This window comes from Puma concolor, chromosome E2, assembly GCF_028749965.1.
Source record: "Puma concolor isolate L17-30 chromosome E2, mPumCon1.1.hap2, whole genome shotgun sequence".
NCBI classification, from domain to species: domain Eukaryota; kingdom Metazoa; phylum Chordata; class Mammalia; order Carnivora; family Felidae; genus Puma; species Puma concolor.
The window spans coordinates 47,611,981-47,626,795 of record NC_141681.1 but is presented as its reverse complement, the minus strand read 5'-3'; the positions used below and the strand labels follow the sequence as shown (position 1 = coordinate 47,626,795).

Here is a 14,815-nt window from a genome sequence, read left to right as displayed (position 1 = left end):
TAAATAAGCATTAAGAAAAAAAAAAAAAGCCAAAAAAAAAACAAAAAACAAAAAACCAACAACCAAGGTCTTTGGGATCAGAGAAGATCAGAAAGGAGCTGAGCAGTTTCATGACTCAGTCAAGGCGCTAAAAGAAAAAGAAAACTATCAACAAATACTTCTATCTTCAACAAAACTGTATTTCAAAACCGAAAGCAAAATAAGGACAGTCCCAGATAAACGAAAGCTGACAATTCATTGTTAACAGAGCTGCCCTCTAGGGAATGCTAAAGGAAGTCCTTCACACTGAAAGAAACTGACATCAAACAGAAACTCAAATCCACGGGGAGAAATGGGCCCCAGAAATTAGAAGTATGTAGATAGATATTTTTTTAATGATATAAATATATGTTTTCTGTTTACTTCTTTTGATTTCTTTTAAAATATGATTGTATAAAGTGAAGGTGATAATACTAAGTTGTAGGGTACATAGCACATCTCTATGTTATATATATGACAATAATACCACACAAGGCGGGGGGGGGGGGATAGGGATGTACGGAGCAATGCTGCTATATTTTACTGGAATTAAATCAGTTTTGGGGCGCCTGGGTGGCTCAGTGAATTAAGTGTCCGACTCTTGATTTCAGCTCAGGTCATGATCTCACGGTTTGTGAGTCTGAGCCCTGCGTGGGGCTCCATGCTGTCAACACGGGGCCAGCTTGGGATTCTCTCTCTCTCCCTCTCTCTGCCTCTTCCCTGCTCACGCTCTCTCTCTTTCTCTCTCTCAAGATAGATAAATAAACTTAAAAAAAATCTTTAAAAGAAAATTGAAGTTGACCGTCATAAGTAAAGAGGTACATTGTAATCACTAGAGTGACCACTCAAAAACCAGCTTTCAAAAAATACTGCTAAAAAAACCAATAGAGGAATTTAAACGGTCCACTAAGAATTGTTTAACACAAAAGAAGGTAGTGACAGATTAACAGAGAGTAAAAACAAAGAGCAAAAAAGGCAGCCGTAAAGCCAGTTGTATCAATAATTACACCAAGTGTAAATGAAATAAATACTCCTATCAAAGGGCAGAGACTGCACTAACGAATCAAAAAAGCAGCCATTAGGCAATGCGGACATGCAGGAGCCTGGCTGTGTTCCCATAAAACTTGAGTCATGGGGGCGTCTGGGTGGCTCAGTCAATTGAGACTCAGACTTCAGCTCAGGTCATGATCTCATGGTTCGTGAGTTCAAGTCCCTCATCAGGCTCACTGCTGTCAGTGCAGAATCCGCTTCAGATCCTCTGTGTCCCTCTCTCTCTGTCCCTCCCCTGTTCATACTCTCTCTCTCAAAGATAAATAAAACATTACAAAAAAACAAAAACAAAACCCAAAACCTTGAGTTATGGGTACTGAGACTTGAATTCCATATAATTTTTAGTGTTTTAGTGTTTTGAAATATCCTTTCTTTTATGTTTTCACCTATTTAAAAATGTAAAACCTATTCTTAGCCTGTGAGCCATACTCAATCAGGCAATGGGTGAGTTTGGCCACAGCAATAGTTTGGAAAGCTTCTTTCAGATGACTGCAACTCCACATATGTTTGAATGTAACTCCATGGAAAATCAGAGCCACACCACCCTAAGTAGGCCACTCCTGGATCCTAATTTCAGAAACCGTGTAAGATCATACAAATGTTATGGTGCTGAGTTACGGAGTAACAGAAGCCTGCTTCTGTTTCTGTGTCTCCCTCTCTCTCTGCCCCTCACCCATTCGCACTGTCTTTCTCTGCCTTTCAAAAAAAAAATGAATAAATGTTAAAAAAAATTTTTTTTAATAATAAAAAAAAAAGAAAGCAAGATCCAAGTATATGCTGTCTATAAAAGACACACTTTTGGGGAGCCTGGGTGGCTCAGTCGGTTGGGCGACTGACTTCAGCTCAGGTCATGATCTCTCAGTTTGTGAGTCCAAGCCCCACATTGGGCTCTGTGCTGACAGTTCAGAGCCTGGAGCCTGCTTCGGATTCTGTGTCTCCCTCTCTCCCTGCTCCTCCCCAATTGCATTCTCTCTCTCTCTCTCTCTCAAAAATAAATAAACATTAAAAAAGATTAAGAGAAAAGACACACTTTAGATCTAAGACACCAGTAAGTTGAATGTAAATGGATGAGAAAAGATATATCATGCCAAGAGTAACCATGAGAGAGTAAGAAGGACAGAATTACTCTCAGACACAATAGATGTAAAAGAAATTGTACTAGAGACAAAGAGGGACATTTTGTAGTGATAAAAGGGACAATCCATCAGATACACACACACACACACACACACACGTACATATATAGTAAATACATCATATATATATATATATATATATATATATATATACATATCAAGTAAAAATGTATACTAACAAGAGATCCCAAAATGCATGACAAATAGACTATTGAACAGCTATTAAGTTGTAGTAACCCTCTTTTAGCAATTGATAGAACAACCAGACAGAAATTAGTAAGGATTGAGAATACATAGACACTATCAATCACTTTACCTAACAGCTAACACTCCGCTTACCAAAAGCAGGACACATACACACTATTTTCAAGCACGCTTGGAAATTCTCCAGAGTAGACCAGAAAATAAGGCCATAAAATAAGTCGTAATAAATGTATGCAAATTGAAATCATAGAAAGTATGTTCTCTGACCTTAATGGAATTATGTTGGAAGCCAACCATAAAGAGAAATTTAGGAAATCTCCAAGTATGTAGAAATTAAACACCCTTCTAGGGGCACCTGGGTGGCTCAGTTGGTTGAGCGTCCGACTTCAGCTCGAGTCGTGATCTCACAGTTCATGAGTTTGAGCCCCCACATCAGGCTCTCTGTTGTCAGCACAGAGCCCTATTTGGATCCTCTGTCCCCCTCTCTCTCTGCTCCTCCCTGCTCACTCTCTATCTCACAAAAATAATAAACATTAAATAAAAACACCCTTCCAGATGACCCATGTGTCAAAGAAGAAATCAAGAGCTGGGTCGCCTGGTGGGCTCATTCCATAGAGTGTGACTCTTGATCTCGAGGTCATGAGTTTGAACCCCATGTTGGGTGTAGACATGACTTAAAAATAAAATCTTAATGGGGCGCCTGGGTGGCTCAAGTCGGTTGAGTGTCTGACTTCGGCTCAGGTCATGATCTCACCGTTCATGGGTTCAAGTCCTGTGTTGGGGTCTGTGCTGACAGCGTGGGGCCTGGAGCCTGCTTCGGATTCTGTGTCTCCTCTCTCTCTCCCCCTCCCCCACTCTTGCTCTGTCTCTCAAAAATAAATAAATGTTAAAAAATAAAAATAAAAATCTTGGGGCGCCTGGGTGGCGCAGTCGGTTAAGCGTCCGACTTCAGCCAGGTCACGATTTCGCGGTCCGGTAGTTCGAGCCCCGCGTCAGGCTCTGGGCTGATGGCTCAGAGCCTGGAGCCTGTTTCCGATTCTGTGTCTCCCTCTCTCTCTGCCCCTCCCCCGTTCATGCTCTGTCTCTCTCTGTCCCAAAAATAAATAAACGTTGAAAAAAAAATTTTTTTGGGGGGCGCCTGGGTGGCTCAGTCGGTTAAGCGGCCGACTTCAGCTCAGGTCACGATCTCACACTCCGTGAGTTCAAGCCCCGCGTCGGGCTCTGTGCTGACAGCTCAGAGCCTGGAACCTGTTTCAGATTCTGTGTCTCCCTCTCTCTGACCCTCCCCCATTCATGCTCTGTCTCTCTCTGTCTCAAAAATAAATAAACGTTAAAAAAATAATAATAAAATTTTTTTTTAAATAAAAAAAATAAATAAAAATAAATAAATAAATAAAAATCTTAAAAAAAAGAAGAAATCAATAGTTAACATTTTTTTGAATCCTTACTATGTGTTAGTCACTGGGCTAACCATTCTTTCAATCCTTAAAACCACCCACTGAGGCAGAGATTTTTATTTATCTTTTTAAAAGTTTATTTATTTATTAAGATTATTTTACTATTTTTTTAATGCTTGCTTACTTTTGAGAAACAGAGACATAGCATGAGCAGGGGAGGAGCAGAGAGAGGGAGACACAGAATCAGAAGCAGGCTCCAGGCTCTGAGTTGTGCCTGACGCTGGGCTTGAACTCAAGGACTCTGAGATCATGACCTGAGCCGAAGTTGAACACTCAACCAACCGAGCCACCCAGGTGCCCCAAGCCTCCAACTCTTGATCTCAGTTCAGGTCAAGATCTCAGGGTTTGGGAGTTCCAGCCCTCCCCCCCCCCCCCCCCCACCATCTGGGGCTCCATGCTGACAGCCAGGATCCTGCTTGGGATTCTTCCCCTCTCTCTGCTCCTCCCCCACTCATGCCCTCTCTGTTTCTGTCTCTCTCTGTCTCTCTCAAAATAAATAAATAAACTTAAAAAAAAATGGAGTAGACTCTTTTCTGTCTGGCATACAGAATTAAAATAATTTTTTTTCCTACCACCCATTCCAGAGTATGTCGACAACATGTTTCCTGATCACCTTCAAACACTCTATTGTGTATTTTCCACAAACAAGAACATTCTCCTGATTGTCCACTTTAAGGCAAAGGTGAAAATCAAGAAATTAACAGGATAGATCACTACCATCTAATCCGGGGACCCCAACCACCTTTTTTTTTTTTTTTTTTTTAATGTTTATTTATTTATTTTTTTTTAATTTTTTTTTCAACGTTTATTTATTTTTGGGACAGAGAGAGACAGAGCATGAACGGGGGAGGGGCAGAGAGAGAGGGAGACACAGAATCGGAAACAGGCTCCAGGCTCCGAGCCATCAGCCCAGAGCCCGACGCGGGGCTCGAACTCACGGACCGCGAGATCGTGACCTGGCTGAAGTCGGACACCAACCGACTGCGCCACCCAGGCGCCCCTAATGTTTATTTATTTTTGAGAGATAGAGCACGAACCAGGGAGGGCCAGACACAGAAGGAGACACAGAATCGGAAGCGGGCTGCAAGCTCCAGGCTCTGAGCAGTCAGGAGAGAGCTTGAGGGGGGTGGGGAAGAACTGAACTCCCTGAACTGCGAGATCATGACCTGAGCCCAAGTCAGACAACTACCTGAGCCACTGAGGCACCCCTCTGACCACCTTTGACAGTTCTGCCAATAACTACAATTTCTCTCCACTGCTATCTGTGGAAATTTACACCCTACCCATGTGTTATCTCTAGAAACACTTTTGTTAATTACAACTACTTGACATTGGCAAATAAAAATGAATGCTAAGTCATTCAACAATGAGCCCTGGGGAGCTAGGGGAATTCAGACTTTCTCGGGTCCACCACTGCAAGAGGGGACCCTTCCTTACACCATCCCACCCAGAGAGACAGTCTCAAGGGCTCGGTATGGGGAGGGTGGTTTCCCCGGAAGGATCTCAGGGGCAGAAAATGGGTCCTGAAAAGGCTCAGACCCTACGCTCTGCTTCCTGTCAGGTCAGGAACGATCCTCTGCTTGTGAGGACTGCAAAGCCCACAGCGGCCCAGGGAAAGGGAGGTCTGTCACCTCTGGGGCGGGCTCCAAGCGTGGGACAGCCCGCCTGGGGCGTAGGTGGGGATTGTCCCGGGCTCTGGATCCTAGCCTATCATGCGACACTGGAGCGCTGCCACCCAGCGGGGCTCCTTCCCACGGCTGAGGGAGACGGTACCTGCAGGGTGGCGACTCAGACAGCCCAAGACCAGAAATGCACCGACTGCGGGTGGGGGGGTGACTGGGCGTCTGCGTGTGAGCGCCCACTACCCCGACTCCCTGGTTGTCACTCGGGCAGGGCCAGGGGCACAGGTAGAAAGAAAGGTGGGAAGGGGGCTCCTGAGCGCGCAGAGACCCAGAGGCCTGGTTGTGGTGTCCCCCTGCCTCCGCACCGCGCCACCCCCCCACCCCCACTCGTCCCCACGCAGCTCCTCCGGGAGGTGCCGGTTCAGTGCGCGTCTGCCCCGGGGACACGGGCGGGAGCCTGTCCCCACTCCGCCACAGCTGGGAGGCCGGCGACGCCCCATCCGCTGCCCCGCCCACCCCGCCCAGGCCCGCTCCCCGCAACCCAGGCGGGAGAGCCCGGGTAGAGGTGAGACGAGGGGGTAGCGGCGCGGGGAGCCCGCACAGGCCCAGGCACCGTCCTCACCATTTCGGGGTCTCAGGGACCAGACGTGCGGGGACTCGTTCGCCCCTTTGCAGACGCAGCGGCTCGGAGCTCCGATGTTCCGCAGAGGGGGCACCGAGGGGAGCTTGAGCCCCCTCCAAACCCCCATCAGCTGTCCCCACCGCACGACCGCCGGGCCGGGCCGGGACGCCCCGCAAAGCGCCGCTGGACACCAGCCAACGCCCACCTCCACCCGATCGCGACCCTCCGGAGACGTCCCGGCCACAGACTGCCCTCCGAGGCCGCGGGGCCCCACTCCCGCCCCGGCCGCGGCATCGCTGTGACCCTTCGTCAGGGTCTTCCCCGCTCTGAACCTGCTCTCCGCGTCCAGACGAAGGACACCCGGGCACAGACGGGGCGCACACACGCGGACTGAAACTTTATTTGCCCTCCCGCGCCCGGGACCCCGGACCCCGGACCCCCAACCCCGCCGCCCGCCCGGAGGCTCAGAAGATCTTCACCGACTGCAGCTGCAGGTCCCCGCCCACCTCCAGGAGGCGCACGCGCGCCGGCGGGATCCGGTAGCGGAAGTGGTGGTACTCCGAGTCGCCGACCACCGCCTGCGGGGCCGAGGGGGGCGGGGCGTCAGGGGCCGCGGGGCCCCGAGTCCCCGGGCGCGAGATGGGCCCCGACGGCCGTACCTCTTGTCGTGGTCCTCACCTGGGCCACCTGTCTGGCGCGGACGCGCGCTTAAGGCGGTGGCTGTTACGGCCCCGCCGGCGGCGTCCACGGCCTCCCTCCGGCCGCTCGCACTGAACGTGGGGAAGGGCCTGGGTGCTGGACGCTGTGCAGCGACCACTCCCCGCGGACACGCGCGTCCCGGCCCAGTCGCCCAGCCATCCTGGCCCCTGCTCCGGGACACCAGGGCCCCGCTTCCCGCTAGGGGCCACCCACCCTCTGGGCGCTGGGCTCTTGCCGCCCCGTCCCTGCCACGGCCACACCCCTGCCTTCGGGCACACGTGGGGTTGCGCCAGGGGAAGAAGAGGGACGGACCGGACGTGGGCCCCGCCTTGGCCGGGCCTTTGCTCCCCACCTCCACCAAGAGCCTTCCTGGCTTGCCTGGACTGCAGGCGGGGCGGGGGTCTGGGCGCCCGCGCCTGTGGGTGGCAGGGACTCACCTTGAACCCTTCTTCGGTGGCGATGAGGAGCACGTCGAAGGGCTGCCCATGCTGGAAGGGAATGCCTGAGCCGCGCTCCTCCCGGCCCCAGGTGCCCTGCTCCAGGCTGTTGAAGACCACCGTGGACTCGTCCAGCCGCGGGTTGAAATGGAGGGCAGCCTCCCCGCCCGGCCCCTCGCCGCACAGCAGGTTCACATAGAACCTGGTAGTGGGGGCAGGGAGGAGAGGATAAAGGTCACAGGCCAAGAAGCACCCTACCAAGATCAGGGACCAATGGTCAGGACTCCCCACCGCCAGGCCGTTCCAATTCATAGGCACCGGAGGAACGTCCCACGCCACAGGGGGAAGGGTTGTGGGCTGCTGGCCAGGGACCCACCCTCCAGGGCGTCCAAAAGTTCCAGGGACCCTGGACCCGCGTGCACCTACGAGGGTCACTATGCTATGGCCCCGGGTGCCCCTCATATCCAAAGCCTCTAACGTTTGCCGTGGAGTCACGATGCTGATGGCCGGGGTGCTCTCTGTTCCTAGGGCATCCCCCTTGCCAGAGGGCTGGGCACAGCACCACAGCCCGCACGTTTGCAGGCACCGCAGATTCCCAGGAAGCCTGCCCTTCCCAGACCCGGAAGTCCTACGACCGACCGCTTCGGCCTCCCAGGTGCCCAGGGCACCTCCGGGTCGCGGGACTTCTTTCCAGGGTTCCTGGCATTCAGACTGGGAGCCATAGGACTCTAGATGGGAGCCCTGGGATGGCTCTGGGAGCCCCAGATCCCTAGGGAGACGTAAGGACCCCAGCTACATAGTCACGGGACAAGTAAGTGAAGACTTCAGATTCCAGAAGGTCAGCGATGGCCCGGGGAGTCTAAGACCCTGTGGGCCAAGGTGACTCTGGTTCCCTCGTGTCTGGGCTGCAAGAAGTCCGAGCCAGCTGAGCCTGGACACCTCCCAGCCTTACCTCTGGGGCCTGGGGTCTCACCTGGCGGCCTTTTCCGGGACGACGCCGCGAATCCTCATCACGGTGCCCACCCGGATGCCCTCGGGCAGCGACGTCTTGTGGGGCACGTTCTGCAGGTTCAGCGGCGGGGAGTCCGAGGGAACCGGGGGCGCGGACGAGAGACACACGTGGGTCGGCCCCAGGCAGAAAGCATCCGGGACCCAGATCGGCAGAATCCGTGAGAAGAAAAGGCCCAGAGACCAAGGAGAGAGAGCCAGAGCCAGACCAAGAGTGGGAGAGCCAACCACGAGGGATCAACGGAGAAAGGGAGAATCCAGAGAGGCAGATGGGAGCATGGGAATGGGTTGGGTCCACCCGGGAGCCACAGCCCAGACCCTTGGTAGCACACCCCGGCACCCACTTTGTCCTTCCCGGCGGGACACCTCAGCCAGGCCCAGCCCCTCCCCGAGTCCTGTGCCGCTTAGGGTCCAAGCCCCCCCCCCCCCCCCCCGGCCCCGACGCCCCCCGAAGGCACTCACAGAGCTTCCCGCCATGGCTGGGACGCTGGGGCGACAGGCGTGGCGGTGGGTATGGCTGCTGGGACCTTAAGTAGAAGCAGAAGCAGGGCGTGGCGGCCCCGCTGACTCACCCCCAGCCATTTCCACACCCGCAGCCCACACCTGGCACAGACCCTGGCCCTGGGGCCACCCGGCGGCCCAGCGCCTTCTTGCTGGGCCCGGGACTTCCCTCCACTCACTGAGGGTTCCCAGTCCACCGCCCGCCCCCTCCGTTGAGCTAAGAATCCTGAAGACAGTTAAGGGCGAACCGCCAAGGACAGAGGGCACCCAGGGGGCCACCATCCATCCCGGCCATGTCCCTGCCGCTTGGCCCAGGGGAAAGGGTCTTTGCCCATTTCATCTTGGACATCTGGGGCCCCGAGAGGCCCACCCGGGGCTGGAAGCGGGGGCCCCTCTCTCCCAGGCTGGGACCTGCGCCTTGGGCTGAGGACGCGTCCACCGAAATTCCAGCTCACGCTCCCTCGCGTGACGGTGACCCCGGCAAGGACAACACTGTGCCCGCGGGGCTCCGGGGGGCAGGACGTGTGCCTGATGAGCCGCGTCTCCCGGGGCCTAGAGCAGCGGCTGGTACACGGTCTGGGCTCCTCAAGTGCGCCTGAAAGACGAATAAGGAATGACACCAGCGCCTGGTCTGAGGCCCTGGGCGCCTGGCGCACACAGGACCTCCCCGAGCGCTCACCGCTAGCCGAGCGGGGAAGGGGATCACTCGCCCCCACTTCACAGACCAGGAAACCGAGGCTCAGACACGGGAGGCCGGGAGGCCGTTTGCCCGAAGGCGCACGGCCGGGCAATCCCCGGGTGAGTGTCTCTCTGCCCTTCTTCAACTCTGGCGGGTTCCGCCTTGTTTCTTCTGTCCCTGGGAATGCCCTGGTGTCTCTCCCTGGCCCTCTGGCTCGGACTCTCTCTCCCTCCCGGGTGGCCCTGTCTGCTTCTCTTCCTCAACGCCATGTCTCCTTCCTCCTCCCAGAATGGCTGCCGCTCTCCCAGCCAGGTTCGGGTGAGGGGAGGCAGAGGGGGGCCTTCCTGGGACCCAGCCGCGCCCTGACCCAGGAGCAGCGACGTGGGATCCTCCACTCAGGCCCACAGCCCAAGATTCCATAGTCCAAGATTCCAGAAGAAGAATCCAGGATGGGAAGGGTGGGGTCAGAGGGAGAATGCTGAAAGAAGGTTCTGGAAGGTAGGGAAGAGGCAGGGTGGGGCAGCCACCCTGAGCAGAACCCCCTCCCAGCAGCCCAGCAGGCCTCCTGTCCACCCCCACCACCCCCTCCCAGCCTCCACTCCTGCCCCCCACCCCCCACCCTCCAGGGGGAAGAGGCCTGGGGCAGAGACCAGAATGGAAACTCTGGGTGGAGACAACCAGACTCAGAACCTGATCTGCCACCTGACTGTCCCCCAGGCCTCCCAGACTCTCTCCATCCCCACACCACGTGAGGCACCCCGCGGGTGGCAGGGGGTGGCAGTTTGGGGGCCAGGACCTCACACAGGGAGGCCGGACAGCTGCGAGGCGGGTGGGGGTGGCTGCAAGCACCCCAGTGTTCAGAGGAGAAGAGGGAGGCAGAGAGTGGGGCACCCTCTCAGCCAAGGTCCCACAGTAGGGAAGCAGCCCGGGGCTGGGCCGGCGGGGGGCCCAGGTGGGGGCAGGGCCGGTCACCAGGACTTCCGGTAGAGAGGACAGGGGGCCCGAGGCCGGGGCACCCACACCCGGGAGCCGGCGTCCCCGAATCGAATCGTGGGCTCCACCTGTCTCGGATCTCAGGTTCGGGGTGTCCCCCTCGGCCGCCTCGCTCTCCACGTGCTCTTGGGGCCCGATGACTAGTCCTTCCCCAGATGTCTTCTTTGGGGCTGGATGTGTCTTCACACGCTGCCAACCTGCAAGTCCAGACTCGACTGTGACTTCGCTGTGGGCCCAAGTGTCAGCAGTCGATCTGTTATCAGTTGATGGCGGGCTCGTTTCTCAGAAGCCAGGCGCGCGCGCACGTGCCAGAGCCCCATTCTCTGGTGTGGATCATGTCTGCATCGGTTCTGGAATAATACTTTCAGGAGCACTGTTTCCATTCCCAGTGAGTCGTGACCGTGCCTGGGTCTCAGTCCTCGTGCTTTTCCCTGAGCGATGCCTCGCATTCCGAAGACGCGCAGGTTGTAACAGAATGAGGGTGGGATTCGAGAAACGTCCGGACCTGAGCAACCCCCACCCCCACCGAGTTTCCCCGAGCCCCAGAGACAGCCAGCCCCCCTCCGCCCGCCCGGGACAGCGCTGCCAGTCTGGGCGTCCCGTGGCCACCGTGTCATGTGTCCCGGGAGTGGAGAGGGGTGGCCAGCAGGCTGAGTCGGGGGACCTTCACCCTCCTGCAGGGAACAACTCTGGTGACTGAAAAGTAACCCCGTGTACCCACCGTGCTTGTGGGCATTGAAACCCCCAGGCTCTCTGCCAGGGTCAGCGTGTTGGGGACTTTGGGCCGGTTTTGTACACGCTGAACATCAGTCCGGGGGCCGCTTTGGTTTTATGTTGTTTTGTGGGAAGATTTTGGTTTTGAAGTGAGTGATCTCCGCGCCCGGCGTGGGGCTGGCACTCCCCACCCAGAGGTCCGGGGTCCCAAGCTTCACGGAGCCAGCCAGGTGCCCCGCGGGGCTGCTTTGGTTTTGTGAGTGAGCCTTCCAAGGAGGAGAAAGACACTGCTCAAATCTGACTCTTTCTTAAGCGGTGAATCCACTGGAAACTTACACTTCTATTTCTGGATAGAATACATTTCCCCAACCCCATCACCGCGGAGGGAAGCATTTTCTGTCATGCTTGCTTCCATTGATAAACTGAGGTCGTTAAACTCTCTTACGTATTTTCAGCCACATGTGGGACTTTAGCTTGTGTTACGTTTTAAGTTTTTCCATTGTCCATAAATTCTTCTAAGCCATAAGTAATTTTTCACTTCACACCGGATTTAGCAGTGCAGGGACTTGCTCCCTCCTCTTCCACCTTTGCCTCCTCCCTCCCTCCCTCCTTCCTTCTCTCCCTACCTTCCCCTCCTCTCTTCCCCCACTTTCCTTCTCCTCTCCCCCCCCTCCCTCCCCTACCTTTTTTTCTCCTCCCCTCCCCTCCCCTTTCCTTCCCTTCCCTCCATCCCCTCTGGCCACTCTCCTCATTTCCATTCCCCTCCCTTCCCCTCCCTTCCCCTCCTCTCCCTTTCCCTCTCTTTCCCTCCACTCCTCTCCTCTCTCTTCTCCTCCCCTCCCTTCCTCTCTCTTCCCCTTCCCTGCCTCCCTTCCTCTCCCTTTGCCTACCTGAAGGATTGGCTGTTAGAGTCTTTCAGGTGGGACCGCACTGCTTCTTGTGGGTGGGGATCTGGGTGGCCCTAGTGGGATGAGGGGGTGCGATTCCACTGTGGGGTCAGAGGGAATGGGTGAGGAGGGTGCTTGGAGAGGGTGGTCCTCAGGACCAGGGTGGGGGGCAGGTGGGAGAGGAGAAATCAGAACGTGGCTTTGATTTGGCGTCAGGCTTTCTTGGTTTCCTTGGCCTTCAGTTTGAAATGGCTCCTCAGTCTTCCTTTGTGTTTCAAGACCTTGACACTTGAGAAGCTTGGAGGCGGATGTCCCCTCATCGCCAGCTACAGGTTAGGCACTGTGGGCTGAAGAGCCACAGAAGCGACAGCGCTTGCCTCCTCCAGCTGCCTGGCCCCTCACGTGTCCCATCGCTGGTGAGTGGTCTTGGATCACGTGACTAGCGGAACCTCCCCGGCTTCCCTTCCCCACCGTAAAGTTACCCATTTGTCCTGTGTCATCAGTAAGCATTTTGTGGGAAGCGCCTGGAAATTTTGCAAAGCTCACGTTCTTCAGCAAACTTTGATCATTTCTATCATTTCTTCCTGCACATCTGCTATAGACTGAATGTTTGTGGCCCCCAGATTCCCTTGGTGAAACCGCGTCCCCAGGGGAATGGTATCTGGAGATGGGGCCTTTGGGAGAACATGAGGTCACGGAGGCCGAGCCCCGGTGAGTAGGGGTTGGTGTTCTTCTAAAGGGACCCCAGAGAGCTCCTTTGTCCCTGCAGCCATGTGAGGACAGAGCAAGAAGGATCCATCTATGAACCAGGAATCAGGTTCACACCGGACACCCGATATGCTGGCTCCGTGATCGTGGACTTCCCAGCCTCCAGAACCACGAGAAATAAATTCCTGATGTTTGTAAGCTGCCGGTGGGTGGGATTTTTGTTATAGCAGCCCCGACAGAGTAAGACCACATCAGTATGGGCCCATGGACTCATGGGGCTGTCCAAGGAGCCCCAGTGCCGTGAACGCTTCCTCCTTTCCCGACCCAGGAAGCTGTTCCAGGCGATGAGGGGGTGTGGGGCAAGCTGAGGGCAAGGTGCCGGTTAACAGCACCCCCCACCCCGGGGGGGGATATGTGTGATATTCCTTGCACACTCTCCACTACCCAAAAACAGGAAAGGACAAACGAATGGCTAAACTGGGAAGAGTCTCCACCAGTTTATAAGAAACAGGCAATCCCATCCTGCCTAAAGTCCAGGAACTCCTTACAGTCTTTTTTTGTTTTTTTAATGTTTATTTTTGAGAGAGAGAGAGAGAGAGAGGGAATGGGGGAGGAAGACACAGAATCCAAAGCAGGCTCCAGGCTCTAAGCTGTCAGCATAGAGCCCATCGCAGGGCTTGAACTCACGAACGGAGATCACGACTTGAGCCTGGCTGCTTAACCAACTGAGCCACCCAGGGGACCCTGAACTTCCTACTGTCTTAATGTTAATGCTTTGCTAGAGGGAAAAACAGTCTTAGATTGACAATAGGTAGGCCTCCAGTAAGACTGTAAGCATGTGAAAGCCTCTTTGGAAACTCTCTTGACTTTATCTACCCGCCCCCCACCCCGTAAAACAGTCACCCCCCCCCCCCCACATCTGCAGCGGCCCACGGGTCCTGTGCCCGTGCTTTAATAAAATCACCTTTTTGCACCAAAGACCTCTTCGAGAATTCTTTCTTGGCTGTCAGCTCGGGACCCCACGAGCCCCCGTCACCCCAAAACTTCATGCCTGGCACATCTCATGCCTTCCCATTTGAGCCTTGGAGACAGCCTTTTCTACACATTTCTTTCGCAGAGAAAGGTGCAGTCCTTAGGAACCAAGATCTGGGCACGGGCTCCGCTCCCAGGCCTTGTCAGGGGGACAAGGTAGGGGATGTATGAACGCAGACACGTATCTATCCATCGGAGGGGAGGAAACACGGGACCTCTGCCCTCCAAGGAGTGTTCCCGCTGGGCCCCCGAGACCTGAACTGATGTATCAGGCGGACAGGTTACCTAAGTTTTACGTCACACTAGAGCCCTCAGCAGGAAATGAAGCCTCAAGGGGATGGCTGAGCGCACGTGCTTTTATATTAAGTTGAAGGACAGAGGCAACTGTGGAGAAGTAACCCAGCCGTTATGCGGGACGCTTGGAATCACTTTCACAGGGCCTGTTTGCATCGAATTCTCTGGGTCTCAACTTAGGATGAGAATGTCACTCTCCTACTGGCACAGGGTAGGTATCTGTCACGTGAGAGTTTTTATCTCTTGTTTTCAGGCAGCAAACGGGAGGGTAGAAAGCCCTTCTTCCGCTGTTTCGCAAGGGCTCTTAGTTCAAAATAATCCTTATGCTAAAAGGGCATATTTGGGGGTGGCACGTTTCGCACCCTTCAACAAACACGTTTCTACATCCGTATTTCTTTCGCTTTGGGTGTAGAATACTCACCAGTCACAGACGGGCAAAGGCTGCATTCCTACCTGGCCCCTCATAGAGACACAAAGTAGGAGGAGGGGTGGAGTGGGGGGCGGGGGCCGGGCAGCCGGGCAGTTAGTGTTTAGCGGGTCCAGTTACAGGTTTGCAAGATGAAGAGAGTTCTGGAGACGGATGGTGGGGGCGGCTACACAACAGTGTGAATGTATTTTGTGCCACTGAACTGGACACGGGAAAAATGGTTAACATGGTGGGGCGCCCGGCGCCGGGGGTGGGGGGGATGGGGGGTGGGGATGGGTCGGTTCAGCGCCCGACTCTTGGTTTGGGCTCAGGTCATGATCTCACCTT

At 55.0% G+C, this 14,815-nt stretch overlaps 1 protein-coding gene and 1 long non-coding RNA gene across 2 annotated transcripts; one reads left to right on the top strand and one right to left on the bottom strand.

Moving 5' to 3' along the window:
* Positions 1-6,478: 6,478 nt before the first annotated feature.
* LOC112851085 (galectin-7) lies at positions 6,479-9,297 on the bottom strand. Its single transcript, XM_025914621.2, has 5 exons — positions 9,166-9,297; positions 8,716-8,780; positions 8,219-8,307; positions 7,246-7,447; positions 6,479-6,687 (listed from the first exon to the last, which is right to left on the bottom strand). The coding sequence occupies exons 2-5, from the start codon at positions 8,728-8,730 to the stop codon at positions 6,574-6,576; spliced, it is 420 nt and encodes a 139-aa protein (XP_025770406.1). The 5' UTR covers positions 8,731-8,780; positions 9,166-9,297; the 3' UTR covers positions 6,479-6,573.
* Positions 9,298-9,371: 74 nt separating this feature from the next.
* Positions 9,372-13,200, top strand: LOC147573594 (uncharacterized). The gene is made up of 2 exons (XR_015244860.1): positions 9,372-12,059; positions 12,307-13,200. It is a non-coding gene; the product is annotated as an uncharacterized LOC147573594 (long non-coding RNA).
* Positions 13,201-14,815: the final 1,615 nt, after the last annotated feature.